Source organism: Lissotriton vulgaris, chromosome 3_1, assembly GCF_964263255.1.
Source record: "Lissotriton vulgaris chromosome 3_1, aLisVul1.2, whole genome shotgun sequence".
Classification (NCBI taxonomy): domain Eukaryota; kingdom Metazoa; phylum Chordata; class Amphibia; order Caudata; family Salamandridae; genus Lissotriton; species Lissotriton vulgaris.
Genome location: NC_141689.1, coordinates 1,381,391,325 through 1,381,409,903, shown reverse-complemented (window position 1 = coordinate 1,381,409,903; position 18,579 = coordinate 1,381,391,325). Strand labels below are relative to the sequence as shown.

Below are 18,579 nucleotides of genomic sequence, written 5' to 3'. Positions count from 1 at the left end.
TCAACGTGACGAAGTCGAACCTGATTCCTTCTCAGAACCTCCTCTTCATCGGAGCGGTTCTGGACTCGGCGCAGTTTCGGGTTTATCCTCCCGAGCAGCGAGTCCGGGATATTCAGGCTATGATTCCGATCTTTCATCCTCTATCCTGGGTTTCGGTCAGGATGACCCTTCGGCTACTGGGCCTGATGGCCTCCTGCATCCTGCTGGTGGATCACGCCAGATGGCATATGCAGGCTCTGCAGTGGGACCTGAAGTTCCAGTGGGCACAGCATCAGGGCAACCTGTCCAATCACGTCCAGATCTCAGAGGGCACAGCACGACGATTGCAGTGGTGGCTCACGAATCTCGATTGGGTCAATGGCAGATCCCGCTCCCTTCCCCAACCGGAACACACAGTTGTGATGGACGCGTCCCTTCTGGGATGGAGCGGCCACTTTGGAGAGGCTGTCAAGGGGAGAGTAGTGCAGGTGTTCACAGACAACACCACCGCCATGTGGTACTGCAACAAACCGGGAGGGGTCGAGGACCCTATGTCAAGAGGCTCTGTGCCTCTGGACATGGCTGGAACATCAGAGCATTTCCCTGGTGATTCAACACCTGGCAGGTTCTTTGAATGCCAGGGCGGATGAACTCAGCCGCCGGTGCATGATGGATCAGGAATGCCGTCTGAACTCTGACCAGGCGCAAGGTCTCTTTCTGCAGTGGGGAGAGCCTTGGTTAGATCTATTCGCCACCAAAGAGAACACACAATGTCCTCCGTTCCGCGTGTTTGACTTTCCAAGGCGGCACTCGCTAGGCAAAGCTTTTTGTCGCGAGTGGAGTTGCGGTCTACTGTACGCCTTTCCGCCCATGCCACTTCTATCCAGAGTGCTGAAGAAGATCAAGCGCGACTGGGCCCAAGTCATTCTTGTGGCTCCTGATTGGGCTTGAAGAGTATGGTATCCCGAGCTACTCAGCATGGCGATCCCCCGCTCCGACTGCCTCTTCGTGAGGATCTTCTGTCGCAGCAGCAGGGGAGGGTCCTCCACCCGAACCTGTCCAGCCTCCACCTCCTTACTTGGAGATTGAGCGGAGGCAGTTGACGTCTTTTGATCTGCCTCCCGAAGTTTGTGATGTCATCTTGGCACTAAAACGGTATACGCCTGCAGGTGGAATACATTTGTGGCATGATGCACAGCAAAGACTGTGGATTCCTTTTCGGCCCCTCTTTCAGAGTTCCTCCTCCTACTCCTTTCTTTGGCCCAGCAGGCCTCTGCTCTGGGCACTAACAAGGGCTATCTCTCAGCCATATCAGCCTTTTTATGCTTCCAGATCAGCCTTCCCTTTTCAAGTCCCCTGTTGTAAATCGATTCTTAAAAGGCATTATTTATTTTTTCCCTCCTGTTCCTTTCCTAATGCCACAGTGGGACTTGAACCTCGTTCTAACTTATCTTATGCGTGCTCGCTTTGAGCAACTTCACAACTGTCCTCTTCGTCTTCTCACTTTAAAGACTACTTTCCTGGTGGCATCACCTCAGCCAGAAGAGTGAGTGAGCTCCAAGCTCTTTCTTTCAAAAGCCTCCATTTCTCTCATTCCATCCGGACAAATTTGTTCTGCGGACTCTTCCATCTTTTCTGCCAAAGGTTGTCACTGCCTTTCACATCGAGCAGACCATCACTTAGCCCACCTTCTTTCCGCCTCCGCATCCCCCAAAAGAGGAAGAGAGGCTCCACTGTCTGGACCCAAAACGTGCGCTCTCTATCTGAACTGCACACAACCGTTCCGGGTGGATGATCAGCTCTTTGTTGGTTACGTGGGTGCCAAGAAAGGTCGAGCCGTGCACAAGCAGACCATCTCTCGGTGGGTCGTTCTGTGCATTAAGGCTTGTTATTCTTTGGCTAAAAAGGATCCTCCGGTGGGGCTACGCGCCCATTCTACCAGGGCGACGGCAGCCACTGCTGCTTTGGGATGGGGAGTTCCCTTGCATGACATCTGTCCGACAGCTACGTGGGCCTCGCTGCACACGTTTACCAAGCATTAGTGCCTGGACAGCGAAGTCCGGAGAGACAGCTTCTTTGGCCGCTCTGCTCTCCAGGACTTTCTGGTGTGATCTTGGTCCGTAGACCCAGCACCGGGGTGGTATTGCTGGGTTATCTATTTTAGGTTTAAAGTATTTTATTCAAGACAACACGTAAGGACAAACAAACATTTCAAGAGGATGTAGCAGGGCGGAAAAGCAAGTGTCCAAGAGTGCCGTTAATGAATGGCTATCCGTTGACTCCGCCTGCACTGTGATAGAAGGCTCCTGTCGCCTCAACATGTTATGACATTTCCCGTGTAACCCCCCCACCCAACATGCCCCCCCAACACCCAAACTCCCATCCCCCCCTCCCAATCCCACCCCCCGTCCAGTGCACAGTCCCTAAGCTCAACACACATCAGAGCTACAATACTAAGGAGAGAAACTCACAGGAAGATCAAGGGGCAGACTCCACCTGGGCCGGAAGCCTCAAAAGGCGGAGATATTTGGGACAGGTAAGTTCCTTAAATTCAGTAAGCAATAGGGAGTGAAATGGTTGCCAGAGCTCCCTAAACTGGTCCACATCCCCCGCCACCGTGAGGGACAGCTTCTCCATACCCAACACATGCCACAACCTGTGGAGCCAGCCAGTGATAGACGGGACTGTAGCAGTGTGCCAATGAATCAGGATGTTCTGAACCGCGGAGCCCAGAGCTATTGCTATTTGTCTTCCTCTACGAGAACGAAGGGGATACATCAGATCATTCGGTAGTCCCAGCAGGGTATAAGCAGGGAAACGTGGCAGTTCAATTGCAAAAGCAGAATCAATTTCATCCAACACCTCCTTCCAGTAAAGTTCTAGGAGCGGGCAGTCCCACAGTATATGCGTAAGTGTACCTTTATGTCCACACCCCCGCCAACATGCATCCACTTTACTACGGTCAAACTCATGCACTCGCTCCGGTGTGTAGTACCAATAGGTAGAGATTTTAGTCAGTGTATCAGTGAGTCCCATGTGGTAGGCCGAGTGCCGCGCTCTATAGGCTATGTGTTCCCATTCCTTAGGGCTCAGTGTCCTCCCCAGCTCCCTCTCCCAACGCTCTCCCAGGGTGATAAAAGTGTGTTGCCGGGGGTTGCAGCAGCCTGTACAAATCAGTAATCAGTTTGGAGTCCGAAGTCCGTGTCATGAGCCAGTGCTCATAAGGGAGAAAAGGCAGATCGGCCGTCTCTCTCACTTGCGGGTGAAGGGCCCAGTGGCGGGCTTGCATGTAATGAAGTCGCTCCGTCTCTGGAAGTGAGAACTCCTGGCGAAGTTGGGGAAAAGGAACCACCCCGTCTGGGCCATAAAGATGACATAAGGCTCTGCACCCCGCTTGTTGCCACCTCGCAAACGCTCCCCTCTCCATCCCTGGGGTGAAGTCTGGATTATCCACCAGCGGAGTAAGCGGCGACGGGAACGTGGTGAGGCCACGTAGAACGCACGTAGCGTCCCACACCCGCAGTGGTACCCTCGTAACAAAGGAGGCATAGAGATTTTTGGGCCGATGAGGGCGACGTAGGAAGGGGATTTCCTGCAACGGTCTCCCTGCTACCGCCTGATCCTGGAAGAGCCAATGCTTATCAGACTCCCACCTACTCCATTCCACCAGGTAGCGCAGCTGCGCTGCCTGGAAGTATTTGCGAAAGTCTGGGATACCCAGTCCACCTGCCTCCGGGGCCAGCAGCGAGAGGGCCCTACGTAATCTGGGCTTCTTCCCCTGCCAGACAAACCGAGAAACGTCTGCCTGCAATTGCGAAATCCATCCCACCGGCGGTTGGAGCGGTAAGGCCCGAAAGAGGTACAACACCTGAGGTAAAATCGTCATTTTAACAGCAGCTATCCTGCCAAGCCAGGAAAAGGTGCCCCGATTCCATCGGCCCAGTTCCTCCTTGATCTTGGCCCCCAGGGTCCGATAGTTTGCCGACACCCTCGCCGCCAAGGTAGGCGCAATCTGGATGCCCAAATAGGGCACTGCTCCCGAAGACCATATCATGGGAAACCGCTTCTGCAAACAGGCCCTAGTGACCGGGTCAAGGGAGATATCCAGCACTACCGATTTCCCCATGTTCATCCGAAATCCAGACACCGCGCCAAAAGAGGACAGTTCCTCCATGCACGCCGGAAGAGCCACGGCGGGCTTATCAATGGATAAAATAACATCATCAGCGTAAAGGCTAACAGCGTGTGTGAAGGCCCCCATCCGGATGCCGGTCACTCGCGGGTTATCTCGCATCCGCTGGGCAAAGGGCTCCATGTAAAGCGCGAAAAGCAAAGGTGAGAGCGGGCAACCCTGCCTGGTGCCTCGTTCAATGTCGAAGGAGGTAGAAGCGTGCCCATTTACGCGGACCACCGCCGACGGACGAATGTAACAATTGAGGATCATGGTGCGGAATTTCTCTCCTATACCCGCTTTCATAAGCACCCGCTCCAGGTAAGGCCAGTGGACTCGGTCAAATGCCTTCTCTGCGTCCACCGCCAACATCATTCGCTCCCCTGGAATCCGGGAGGCCTTTTCCAGCAAATGAACAATTCGTTTCGTATTGTCCACCGTCTGCCTTCCCGGGACAAAACCCGCTTGGTCAGGATCGATAAGGCCGGGCAAATGGAGAGCTAGTCTAGCAGCGAGGATCCCCGTATATAGTTTTAAATCAATATTCAGAAGGGAGATCGGCCGGTATGATCCACATTGCTTCGGGTCCTTACCTGGCTTAGGGATAACCGAGATCGAGGCCCTGAGCAGATCATAGGAATGGCCCCGGGCTCCGCAAAGGAGTTGAAGAGGCGCGTCAGGATGGGTGCTAGCGTCATGCAAAATGTTTTATAAAACAGCGCAATATAGCCGTCCGGGCCCGGTGCCTTGCCGTGTTTGAGTCGGGCAATGGCGGAAACTACTTCCTCAATCCTAATGTCCCTGTCCAGATAATCCGCCTGCATAGGTTCCAGAGAGGGAAGTGTGATCGAGGTCAGATAAGTGTCCATCGCCTCCTCATTCGGGGGGTCCCCGGCATAGAGGTCCTTGTAAAAGCCCCGAAAGACGGCTGCTATTCGCTCGTCTTCAGTTTCCGGCATGCCTATCGGGCCAGAGATCTCCTTGACCAGCTGGCTCTGCCGCGCCACGCGGAGCCTGTTTGCCAACAATTTGCCACAGCGGTCTCCCCCAGTATAAAAGGCGTGTCGCAACCGCAAAGCGGCGTACTCCGCCCGGTCAAGGTCCAGGGCCGCCAGGAGCTTCCTGGCTTCCTTGAGCTGCCGCCAAATTCGGGGGGCCCCGGTTCTGCGATGGATCTGTTCCAGTTCCCGAACACGATCTGTAAGTTCGTCTCTCTTGGCCTGCCGCTCCCTATTGTCCGCCGAGGAAATCGCTATAAATTCCCCTCTGATGACTGCCTTCAAGGCCGCCCATTGCGTGGCCCTACTAGTGTCTGCATTATCGTTATGGGATTGAAATTCCTGAATCGACTTTTCAATGCGAGCTACCACCTCCGCCCTATGCAGCAGCGTATCACGAAGGCGCCACGTCCGTGGGCGAAGCGCCATCGGGGGCATAGTTAACAGGACCTCGACCGGGGCATGGTCCGAGAGGGAGATCACACCCATTTCTGATCTAGATGCTAACGCCTTCACTGGGGAGGTAACCAAAAGGTGGTCTAACCGAGCGTACGTTTTGTGCGCATGAGAATAGTACGAGTAGACCCTATCCGTCGGGTGCAAATGTCGCCATAGATCAAGGAGGTCCACCTCGTCCAGCTGAGCCTTACGGTCCGCTGAGAGTTCTCCAACCTGAGGGGAGCGTTGCGCCGACCTATCTAGTGCAGAGTCGAAGACAATATTGAAGTCTCCCCCAAGTATGATATGTCTATCCTGGGAAGATGTGACCTCCTCGATCGCCGCCTGAAGAAAGCTGTCCTGTCGTTCATTAGGACTATAGAGGGACCCTATCGTAAAGAAAAGACCCCCGATCCGAAACCGATAAGCCAGTAACCTACCCTTTTGTTCAGCAAATTTGTGGAGAACCTCCCCCTGGAAACGCCGCGCTACCAGAATCGCCACCCCAGCTGTTTTAGTGGTGCATGAGGAAAAGAATTGTGAGGGGAACTTGTGTGAGCGGAGCCTGTGTGTGTCCTGTGACAGTAAGTGCGTCTCTTGGAGGAGACAGATATCTGCCTGGGTGTTCTCTAAAAGCGAAAGGACGGCCCGCCTCTTCACAGGATTATTCAGACCCCGGACATTCTGGGTCACTACCTTACATGTGGTTGGAGGCATGAGCGGTGGCGTACTTGAAAGCAACAAGGGCCCGTCGTAAAAACGGGGGGACAAGAGCGTCATTCAGCCCGTGGTGCAGCAGAGTACTATGCAGAGAGCATTGACACAAAAAGCAGACAGTTCCAAGCAAACCATAAAGAAGGCTACCCATCCAGCAGCTCACTGCCCTCAAGAAGCACCCGGCGAACCCTCCCACCTCTCCCCAACGTCCATGCCAAGCAAAGAGGCAGATTGCACAGCTGAAGCCATAGCCAAATAGTAGCAGATCAAAGAGCACAGACAATGTCAAAATAACCAGGAACCCCCGTGTGCACTGGACGACCCTCCCTCCCCATTCCAAACCCCCAAACCCCGTCTTCCACTCCACCCCCCAACTCCCCTGGCCCCCCCCAACTGTTCCCCGGTCTCCCCGCCCACCCTCTCTCATCCAGCCCCTTCCCCCAACTGGGACCAGATCAACAACTTCAAACACCCCCCTCTCTACCCCCCCAAAAACTTGTAGACCCATTGTCCCAGTCCGGTCCTTATCGGACAAGCCTGCGGAAAGTCAGGAAAAGTGGACGTCCAGCCACCTCGCACCCCTCCGCTCCCCCCACCCCCCCCAAACCCTCAAACCTGCAGCTCCACCACAGCGATGTCGATCTCTCCCCGGAGTTCACTTAAACTGTCAGCGCCACCACAGTTGCAGTAGCAGCTCCAGATCCATCCTGCACCGCTGTGTCAGACTCTGCCCGGGCCGCAGGGGAGTCCGGCCGTGACAAGGAAGCAGATGATCGCTGGCTGGGGATTGTCTGCCATCCGTCTCTGGTAATACGGCTCCGGCGCGGTGTGTGGGCGCCGTCCTCAGTGGCAGTGATCCCCAGCACTCCACACGTGTCCTGAAGAGAACGCAATTGGTGCAAGATTCCGTTCCACCTGAAAATGAGCCGGAAGGGATCTCCCCACGAATACTGAGTGCCATGCTCCCTAAGAAAGTCAGTCGCAATTTTAAAAGCTTTGCGTTTTTGCAGAGTGGACGCGGCCAGATCCTGATAGAGAGCTATCCGGTGGCCTCTGAGTTCCAGGGAGGGTCTCCTCCGAGCCTCCCTCAGTATCCGCTCCTTCAAGGGATAGTCTGGCAGGAAAGCCAAGATGTCAGGAGGAGGCGCTGAATTTCGCGTTGTAAACCTACCCTGTGTGCCCTGTCAATCCGAATGGCGAAGTCAGCCGGTTCCCCCAGCACCTCTCTGAACAGCTCTCCGAGGTAGGCCGCCACATCTTCCCCCTCCTCCCGGGACGGAACGCCCCGGACGCGGATGTTGTTTCTCCTGGAGCGATTCTCAAGGTCCTCCGTGTGCGTCTGCAGGTCAAGGTGCTGTTCCCGGAGTCGGATGACCTCCTGCTGCAACTGTGTGATTTCCTCGTCCCTAGCTTGGCCCGCTTCTTCCACCGTGGAGACACTGTCACCGAGACCGTCCACCTCCCTCCGTATCTCACGGACCTCACCTGCGACCTCCTGCTTAAGCGTCTGAAAGTCGTCCCGCAATGAGCTGAAGAGGGACTCTAGGAAGGACCTCGTAACCGGGGGTTCTCCTCCACTCGCTCCTTGGGCACCACTCGGGTGGGGTGGGGATGGCTGACCTCGGTCCTGTCTCGCATTGCTCCGGTTCAGCATCTCTGGCAGCGTGCGGTCCCCCTTCCGGGACCCTCTGTTGTTCGACATGGTGGCTACCGAGGTGCTCTCCTAGAAATCCAACAGCCCAATTCCTGGTGCAACTTAGGACCCGAGCTGCCGGACTCCCACGCCGTCCCACCACTGACCTATGGGGCCGAGCCGCCCCACTGATAAAGCAGGAACTGCGGCGGGACCAGCGGTCCGTTCCCTCGACGACTGGCCACCCTCCAGGGCCCTCAGAACCAATCCGCCCGGCGCTGCTCTCCTCTCTCGCTGCACAAGCTCCGCGGCCTCGGGCTCGGTGTCACCTACTTCACTGAGGGATCGACCTTCAAGCTAGGCCACTGCAGACCCTCAGGGCCACATGGGGGTCGCAGTAATGTCCGGTCGGCCCTCTCCTTCTCCCACGGTCAGGCCCAGAATGCCGCCAGGGGTCCCCCTGAGGAAGGGGCCCGTCCCAATTCTATCCCGGTGGCCAAGTGCAAAGGCGGCTAGAAAACGTAGGGGCCCAACTCCCGGTCTCCCGTGACCTCAAGGAATGTCGGCCGCCACTGTCCACACCGTTGTCCCCCAGCCGTCTGACTCTCCGCAGGGTTCTACGTCGGCCCAGGAGTGCCTCCCTGTGCTCCGCAATTCCGACGGGGGGCCGGGGGGCCACCGCAGTGCAGCGTCTCTGAGGCCCGGGGCGCAGGCCGAAGCCACGGCCTCGCGTAGCAGGAGGCCTCAAGTCCGGCACCTCTCCCTCCTCACCTCTGCTCCAGCCGGTCCACGCTCCGATGGGGTGCCACAGGACCAGGCAGGTCCGTCCCGGTCCGGCAGGTAAGGCCCACAGTGCTCGCCGACCTGCTTAGAGGCCGGCAAAGTAGTCGAGACCTACGACCTAGGCCCGAGCCCCGGCCTCGCGTGATGTCCGACGCCGGCCCGGCGTCGGAGTCTCTATGGCCCCGGGTCCGGTAGCCCAGGCCTCGCGTAGCAGGAGGCCCCAAGTCCGGCACCTCTCCCTCCTCACCTCTGCTCCAGCCGGTCCACGCTCCGACGGGGTGCCACAGGACCAGGCAGGTCCGTCCCGATCCGGCAGGTAAGGCCCACAGTGCTCGCCGGCCCTCTCAGAGGCCGTCAGAGTAGTCGAGGCCTAGGACCCAGGCCCGAGCCCCGGCCTCGCGTGATGTCCGACGCCGGCCCGGCGTCGGAGTCTCTATGGCTCCGGATCCGGTAGCCCAGGCCCCCGGCCCCCGCGGCAATGAGAGGCTCAAAAATCCGGGGCAGGCGGGCAGGGTCAGCGACTCCGCAGCAATCACCCGGGCCGACGATTATGGCCGGGCAGGATCCGTCTCTCCACCAGGCCGTGTGTGAGGCCCCGCTCGCCCTCCGCAGCGGTGCCCCGTCCGGAGTCAGCCCAGCGCCCCGGGAGGGGCCAGCGGTCTCAATGATGCTCCTCCGGTGCTACGGGCCTCCGCTCCGTGTAATGCAGCGTCCCGGGGGGAGAATCAGTGCATGCACAGCAGGATTAGGGTCCAGGGATGGCGGAGCTCACTTAGAGTGCGACCACTCAGCCCGCCATCTTGGCCACGCCCCGCGGGTTATCTATTTTAAGGTAAAGAATCTCACTACGTGTTTCTTTCAGATGCATAAGTTACTTACCTTCGGTAACAATATATTTGTAAGAAACATTAGTAGTGATAAATTCCTTACCGCCCCACCCATCCTCCCCATTCTGCGAACTGATATCTAGGGTTAAGGTCATCCTTTTCAGGGCCGTAGTTTCATGTCACAAGTGGTCGGTTTCTTGCATTTCTCTGCGTTCCTGGCGTGGAAAGTCGTGTACAGAACTGATAGCGTGCGTGGGTGCGTGTAAGTAGCTCCAGCAATGTCATCCCGGTGCCAACTAAGCACGCGGAGCTGCACGACGACGCCTACCAACACGCACTGGTACGGCTGATGGAAAACTTTTCGGATCCAGTCTGACGCCTGGGGGTTATTCTAAGGTAAGGAATCTATCACTACTAATGTGCATTAAAACAAATGACACCTTCCTTAAGACCATTAGCCCAAAAACAAAGTAAAATCAATGGTGAAGTTGCTTCTTTACATGTTGTGTTTTTATGCCTTTTTCCTATTGGTTCATGTGTTTGTAGATTACTGAGCAGAATCAAACATGAAACTCCCTTTTCTGCTTGTAAGGGTTAGCTAAGCCTCTCTTAATTTCCTTTATTCTTGTGTTGGCTGCAAGTCCAGCAGTGATGACTTAAAGGTTGGGGTTTAAAATTTGGTCTGTTAGAATGTAGTATATTAGTTACATTGGTCACTTGATTCAGTGCCCAGGGAGGGTTTTTTATCAAACCGCGCGTGCAACTTGAGGTTCTAGATGGTCTATTATACATGGATGCCGATCCCAAGACTGGTGCCCATATTGCAGGGAAGGCACACCAGGATAATATTTAAATGTGGTGGGCGCGAACTAAGATTTGGGCTATGCTGGAGGATGCCAAGGGCAGAGGGGCGCTTGTGTATCCTGGGTTTTTGTCTGTGTGGGTGGTGTTCCTAAGTGTGAAATTTCTCTGGTTATTTGATGCCCCTACTTCTTAAATTCAACCCTATCTCTGCCCCAACCCCCATCTCAGGGAGCTGGCCACTGAGAGGCAGAATTAGTGGTGTAGGGATAGTGGTTTGCAGATCCCCTCTTAAAAGAGCTGAACAAGTTTGTTCATACTTTTGTCATTAGAGAAAGCATGTATTCTATGTGCAAATCTCTTAACTCTGAGGTTTTTTCAGAAGCACAAACTGTCCTCCCCCCTGATTTTTGTATGGTGAATCAAATTTCTAAAGACTTTGCCAAGTCCCAAGCCGTATGAAATAAACTGTGTTCTTTATGTTACAGATTTGGGTGGCTAGCACCAACAAGTAGTACAAATCCGTTTTGGACCTGTGGCATAGTTGATATATGGAGATCGATGTCTTGGGTTTAATGTAATTTCTTTTCTTAATTAGCTAATTGGTGTGGCTTATAGATTCGTTATTTCTTACAGATTGACTGATAAATTGGTCTTCATCTGTTGCATTAGTGTTGTGGGGGAACTCCAGCTCAGCTGTAATAATGTTGGGTATTCGATTGGTGATACTTCCAGAGTGCAGGCACATCATGCTGTGAGATTTGAATAATGTGGTCTTTCTTTTTTAACATAGAGTTAAAACGAAACCAGTTGTCAGCAAAGCTGGTCATTTTGCTTTTTCTACTTTCTTCTAAGAGTATCTGTAGAAGCATTGAATTAGATCGAATAATGATCACTCCTGAAGGGTTAACCTGTATTATTTCAAGAAAATATAAGTTTAGTACATGTATGGTTAATCAATCAATCAAGAACATTTGTAAAGCGCACTACTTACCTGCGAGACTCTGAAGGCGCTGAAGGGGGAGTTGGGGTGAGTGTTGCTACTTCTCAAAAAGCCAGGTCTTCTGAAGGTTAGCAGGTCCTGGGTCTGCCGTAGGGGGATGGGGTGGGTGTTCCAGGTCGTGCGGCGCAGTGGGAGAACGATCTGCCGCCGGAGGTTGCTCTTCGGATGCAGGGGACTGTGGCGAGATCGGCAGAGTGGAGCTGGCGGTTGAGGGTGTAGAAGCTGAGTCGTCTGTTAAGGTATGTTAATGTTAATAATATTTTATAAAGCGCATGTACACCGGTCGGTTTCATGGCACTGTAGGAGAGAAGGCAGAGGTGGTTACCCAAGAGAACATCAGTTGTAGGCTTGCTCGTAGAGCCATGCTTTAAGGGATCTTCTGAATTTCATGAGATCAGAACAGGCACGGATCTCCAAGGGGAAGGAGTTCCAAAGTCTGGGGGCGAGAGTGGCAAATCTACAACCTCCGATGCATTTCCGCCTAAATGAGGGAGTGTGGAGGAGTGAGAGGTGGGCTGAGCGTAGGTTACGGGAGGGAGGTATGCCTGAGTATCAGGTTGTTGATAAATTTTGGACTTTTGCCGTGAAGGGATTTAAAGATCAGTTTTGAAGGTGCAGCGTTGAGACATGGGAAGCCAGTGTAATTTCCTTTACAGAGGAGTGGCAGGTTGCCATCTAGGTTGTCTTGGAATCAGTCTGGCCGCATGGTTCTGGACCAGCTGCTGGTCTGGTGTTATGGAGTGCCTTGTGTGCGTGGATGAGGAGCTTGAAGGTGATCCTCTTGTTGACGGGAAGCCAGTAGAGTTCTCTTAGGTGGGGTGTGATGTGGCTGCGGCGAGGGATGTCGAGGATCAGGCGTACAGAGGCGTTCTGAATGCGCTAAAGTAGTTTCAGGAGTTTGGCCGAGGCTCCTGTGTAGAGGGAGCAACCTGCTGCTGACGAAGGCCTGGGTGACTTGTTTTGGTGGGGATCCACCTGTAGATCTTGCGGAGCATGCGGAGGGTGTTGAAGCAGGAGGACGAGACGGCGTTGACCTGCTTTGTCATGGAGAGGGTAGAGTCGAGGATGAATCCTAGGTTGCTTGCGTGGTCGGTGGGTGTTGGAGCTGTTCCCAGCACGGCCGTCCACAAGGAGCCGTCCCAGGCCGAGGGGGTGGATCCGAGGATAAGGACTTCTGTTTTGTCCGAGTTTAGCTTCAGTCGGCTGGTTTTCATCCACTCGGCGACGGCTTTCATTCCTTTGAGGAGGCTGGTTTTGGCGGTGTGGGGGTCCTTGCTGAGGGAGAGGATCGATTCAGAAAAAGGGGTGGTGATGGACAGAGTATCTGAATTAAACAGAACACTCATACCCAGTCAACAGATCAGGGCTTGATCCATCACCGTTTTTTAGCTCACTGCACCATCCCAGCTCAGAACCTGGCTACATGCAAATTAGTCTGTCCCTGGCCCAGTGCATCATGGGAACAGGGCAGGCCAAACTACCAAGCCAATTCTTTTACTGGGAAGGAAACAAGCTTCCGGGGACCGGTTTCTGGCATTACAGCCGTCCTCAGCCCGGCTTGCTTGAATCCTGATGGTGCAATGAGCAAGGGACTCACATCTGAGTATACCCTTCCACGCTTATGGTGGACAAAACGATTCAGACACTCTGTTCATCACCACCACCCCCTTTTCTGAATCGTTTTTGGCCACTATAGGTGTGGCAAGGTATACTCAGACATGAGTCCCTTTCTCACTGCACCATCGGGATTCAAGCAAGCCGGGCCGAAGACGGCTGAAATGCCAGAAACCGGTCCCCGGTAGCTTGTCTCCTTTCTGGTGAAGAATTGGCTTGGTAGTTTAGTCTGCCCTGTTCCCATGATGCACTGGGCCAGGGACAGACTGATTTGCATATAGCCAGGTTCTGAGCTGGGATGGTGCAGTGAGATAAATAACGGTGATGGCTCAAGCCCTGATCTTTGGACTGGGTAAGAGTGGTCTGCTTAATTCAGACACTCTGTTCATCACCACCACCCCCTTTTCTGAGGGAGAGGATCAGCTGGGTGTCGTCAGCGTAGGAGATGATGTTGAGGTTGTGCAGTCGGGCGACGTGGGTGAGCGGTGCCATGTAGACGTTGAACAGTGTTAGGCTGAGGGATGAGCCCTGGGGATCGCCGCAGATGATCTTGGTGGCTTCAGAGCGGAAAGCGTTTATCAACTGTTTTCTTACCAATCTAAATTGTGCTTAGTTATTATGTGCCTGCAAATAAATGGGACATACAGGATTGAATGGTTGTAGCCAAGTGGGGCGAAAAAGTATTTTGCTTCAGTCTAATCACCACCCCTAAACAAAGAGTTTAAAAGCGTCATTGAGGAGGCATATTAATACAACTATGCCTGAAGCCCAATGGATGAGAGTGGCCAGGGCTTCAAATGTATAAGGCATGCAAGAGGACTCTATGAGGTGTACGGATTGTTAATCAGATTCTAAGTTTAGGATGTTTTATTTTTAGCCCGTGACATATGTTGCTTTTTTTGAATGAATACGCATTAACATTCATAATACTTACCTTTGTTTTTGCTACCCTATGTAAAATTTCTTAGTTATTGCAAAAAGACCTCACATGCGACGATTATTGTACACTTTTGGTGTCTGCGTAGTACATTACATTTAGAGCTTTGATGGCATTGATTATTGAATGCACTTTTAACCCATGTAGCTTTATGAAAGTGAACTGGTTGTTGATGAAATGTTGGAAATTAATCATTGGATTTTTGGCGACAGTGATTTTGAGTTTTGGTTTCTTGTTCTAGATTTGGAAAAGGGGGATTTAACATAATGGTTCACAAGTGATTTTTGAATGCCAGTATTGGTCTGAGCAAAGGAAAAGGCTGAGGGGAAGCCTAATGTAGCTTGTGTATGAACTGTCCTATTGTGATTATTTCCTGGTTTATGCTTGCATTGTGCTCGATTTCCTGGATTTTGTGGGAAATGCAGTTTTTAGTGTTTGATGCTTGATGTTGTAAATGTGCTAGTTAATCTGTTTATTAAGAAACAGTTTAAGCATAATACTTGATTCCATCTCCAAAATGAAATTGAAAACTTCATTACGATAGCTAGGAAATGTTTGGTCACCATCAACATGTGGAGGAGTCCATGCCTGCAGGACCAGATTGTTTGGAAGCTCAATGTGTAATACATAGCAGAAATTGTATGCAGTAGCGTTGGCATAGTGATGTTGAGGGTTTGTGCTTAGCATAGCTCTAGGCAATGAATGCACCTGTCGGAGGTTTGTATGCAAACTCATGAATGCATATTAGGTCTATGGAGGGACGAAGTTATGATCGTACCCCATCGTCATTTTGTAGGTGGAGTTCCTTCTTCGTCTGCCTTTCTAGAGATCTGCTTTCTTAATTAGGGAAGAGAAGTTGTTGACGATTTTGATGAGTAAGATAATGGTAAGGCTGTATCTATGTATTTGTGACCTAACGTACTGGTCCTGCTGCAAAGTAGAGAGCTACTCCTGCTATACTCCTGCAGTAACATTTTATAATGTTATCCATTTATGGTTAGCAACCATGCTCAAAACCAAGAATTTGGAAGCTGGACTACATCCTTTTTTATGTTTGAATTACAAGATGCATTTGAATAGTCCATCATTTGTTGTTTATTTTTATTATTTTAAAGTGCATAAATGTTTTTTCTTTTTTTTTTCTTTTCAGTTAACAACTCTATCCAAGAAAGAAACAAGTCACTTTCTGATTCCAGTGATGTGGCTGTAGTGCAGAACAACTTAAAGGAATTATTGAAGAAATATAGTTACGGCATATGGTTATCAAAATTGCCAAGATTTTACAAAGAAACTTTTAAACAAAATCTTGATGAAAAGATTATTGGGCAGCTTGAGAAATGGCCACATGTTTGCATGGTAAGTTTTTAGAATAACAGGTTTTGCTGTTGGAAGCTTATGTGATGTGATGTACTGCCAAGTTCTTAAAAAGGTTTGATTTCCATTGGCAGAAGCCCTGTTTCATCTCCTTCTAAAAAATCTCTTTAATGCGGTTGCACTTCAGTCCATATGTTCAGTTCAGTTCAAAATCAAGGTTTTTCTGATCGATACATCTGCCAGTGGATTCCTCGCCTTGTGAATATCCCCTTGCGTCAGCAACATTCGTAAATTCTTTCGTAGCTTCGCGCCGACGTGGAGGACGTCATAGAGGCACGGCATTGCGTGCGACTCCGCTGACGTCACCGACAGCATATTAGGCCCACGCCGGCGTGATGACATCAGTTCCCTTTTTTCTGCGTCGTCAACGCTAACGGTTTTCTAGGGATTGTCCGTAGCTTTTGCAGTAACCTTGTTAGTTTGGTATATAATTGTGCTTCATTGTCTTCTCTCTCGACATGTCTTCGAAGAAGACCGGGTTTAAAGCTTGTGGGGAATGTGGCAAAACCATGTCCATTATGGATCCACATGAATGCTGTGTATGGTGTCTTAGCTCCGACCATGATGTTGAAGACTGCCCGTCGTGCAAGAAGATGACACCTAAGGCCCTTCGGGAGAGAGAAACCAAGCTTCTCGTGGCGAAACTTAAAAGCAGAAAGGAGAAGAAAAGTTCAAGGTCACGAACTCGGCGTTCGAGGTCAAGATCTCGTTCGAGGTCGCGATCTGACTCGTCCTCGGCCCATGCTTCGAGATCTTCAAAGAAGAAGCATAAGAAGAGGACCCATGAGTCCCGACGTCACTCGAGGAAGGACTCTGGTTCAAAGCCGAAGTCACAGGTGAAGCTGGTTGAGAAGGTAGTGGTGTCTTCGGCTTCGGAAGAGCAGGACGCCGAGAGTGAAGTGTCGCATGTGAATTCGCCAGGTTCACGAGGCCGATATCTAATCCATCTCCGGTTCCGTCCCATCCTTCAGGTCGGGAGGATGAAGGTGAGGAGGTGGTTGGTGAGGGAGAGGCTCCATTGCCGGCGAGTCCGTCGACTCCGGTGCCCCAGCCAGAAGAGGAGGTCGACGTCGTATCGACTCCGCGCCCTCAAGAGCGGCCCGAGTGTTCGTACCCAGCCTTCCCGGCTCCAGGTCAAGATCCGACATAATTCCGGAATGCTATGTTCGGAATATACTCCAGGGCTATGTACCCCACTGGGGCTCCTGCTGGTCCCACGGGTCCGATTGCGTTTAGTCTGGGTGTTTCCCAGACCTATACACCTGCGCCCGTTATGCCCTTTATGCCGGTTCCAGCGCCGCATTGGCATTTTCCGACGCCGGCGAGGCCTTCGACTCCGAAGCCATCGCCGCCGATTCCATCAACTCCGATGCCGAACCCTGAATGACCTCGTGTGAAACGACCTCGTCCGACGTCTGGATCGGCAGCGGCTCCGACAGAGTCAACAGTGGATCCGTCGGCATCGTATGTGAGGCACAGGTCGAGGCGTGAAGCCCAGAGGCTTATGGAGGAAGAAAGGTTTTGTGAGGAAGATGTCGAAGAGGGTGAGCTGGAGGAGTCTGAGGATCCATTTGATGACCTGAGGGTGGCTAGTGGCCTGGAACTGTCTCCTAAGTGGGATATAGCCTCAGTGTCAGATGCACACTCTAAAGATGTGGCTCCTTACCATGTCTTGATAAGGAAGGCGGCAAACATACTGAACATTACTGTGCCTACTGCTGAGTTTAAATCGAATATTCTCACAGAGGTCCTTCATTCACTATCTTCAGTGATTGAGCCAATGCTGCCATTTAATGATGCCCTAGCCAATTTTAGAAGTTTGGAAGAAACCTTTGTCAGCTCTTGCAGTATCTAAGGCTGTTGCCAGGAGATATAGAGTTGCTCCTAATGACCCGGAATGTTTGTCCACACACCCTCTGCCTGAGAGTTTGGTGTTCCAAGAGATCAACAGGAGCTTTTCCACAGGTTCCTGCAGAAAAGGAGTCGGGGAAACAGGATCAGGCTGCTAAAAAGGTTTTCTCCTCTGCCAGTATGGCGTTGAAGTCCACAAACGCAACCTGCCTGATGGGCCGTTATATCCACACTCTGATGGATACTGTAAAACAGTTGGTGCCAAAAATACCGGAGGATGATAGAAAAGACTTCCAGGATGTTATCTCGGACACTCAGGAGGCTGCAGCAAGGCAGGTGAACCAGAGTGGTTTGGACACAGCAGATTCTGTGGCGAGAGTCATGGGCTCTTCGGTGGCTACGAGGAGAGCTGCATGGCTTAAATCGTCTGAATTTTCAACGGATGTCCAGTCTGCATTAATGGATCTACCATTCGATGGGTCTGGTTTGTTTGGCAAAAAGGCAGACGTTGCTTTCGAACGTTTTAAGGACAGCAGAGCGACAGCTAAGTCGTTGGGCCTTCAGACCAGGGGCACCTTTGGGAAACGTTTTAGAGGGTTTGGCAGATCTTCTTTTCGTTCCTACAAGTCAACTGAGCAGCAGCAGCAAAACACACTGTATAAGGCGTACAGGGGCAGACAGAGAGCTCGTCCCAGAGGTTGTCAAGTCGCCTCCTCCTCTTCTTCCTCTTCCCAGCCCCCTGCCAACGCAGCAAAGCAGCCCTAGATCAGCCATTCCGGATCATGTGGGCCCAGTGGGGAGGTCGGCTTACCCATTTCCTACGAGATTGGGATTTGATTACATCGGATCTTTGGGTTCTCAATCTCGTGGGGAATGGGTATGCTCTTCCCTTCCGGGGTTTTCTCCCAAATTACCCTCCTTGCCAGGGTTATTGTTCGGTGGACCACCTGCTTCCCCTGCAGGAAGAAGTCCTGGTGCTGTTCAGAAAAGGTGCGATAGAGGTGGTTCCGGAGCAGGAAAGGGGTCAGGGATGCTACTCCCGGTATTTTCTGATCCCCAAAAAGAATGGCAGGCTTCGGCCAATCCAGGATCTTGAACTTGTATCTGAAGCAGGAGAAGTTCAAGATGCTCACCCTTGCTCAGGTTCTTCAGGCGCTGATGGAAGAAGACTGGATGGTGTCAATCGATTTGCAGGATGCGTATTTTCATTTCCATCTTGAAGTCGCACAGAAAGTATCTCCGTTTCACGGTTGGGTGACAACACACTACCAGTTTGTTGCCCTTCCGTTTGGTCTTACTACTGAGCCTCGAGTCTTCACCAAGGTGATGGCAGTGGTGGCAGAACATCTCAGGAGGTTGAGGATACCTGTATTCCCGTATCTGGATGACTGGCTCATCAAAGCAGAGTCGCCGGAGAAGGTGCTCCATCACCTACAGGAGACAACTCAGTTGT

General features: G+C 52.2%; 1 protein-coding gene across 1 annotated transcript in view; it reads left to right on the top strand.

The window, feature by feature from the left end:
* Window positions 1-18,579, top strand: part of TDRD7 (tudor domain containing 7) — a 1,355,384-nt gene that overhangs the window by 266,999 nt on the left and 1,069,806 nt on the right. Inside the window, exon 6 of the mRNA XM_086961853.1 lies at window positions 15,052-15,257. Coding sequence (XP_086817979.1) covers window positions 15,052-15,257 — 206 coding nt within the window. The remainder of the gene's footprint in view (window positions 1-15,051; window positions 15,258-18,579) is intronic.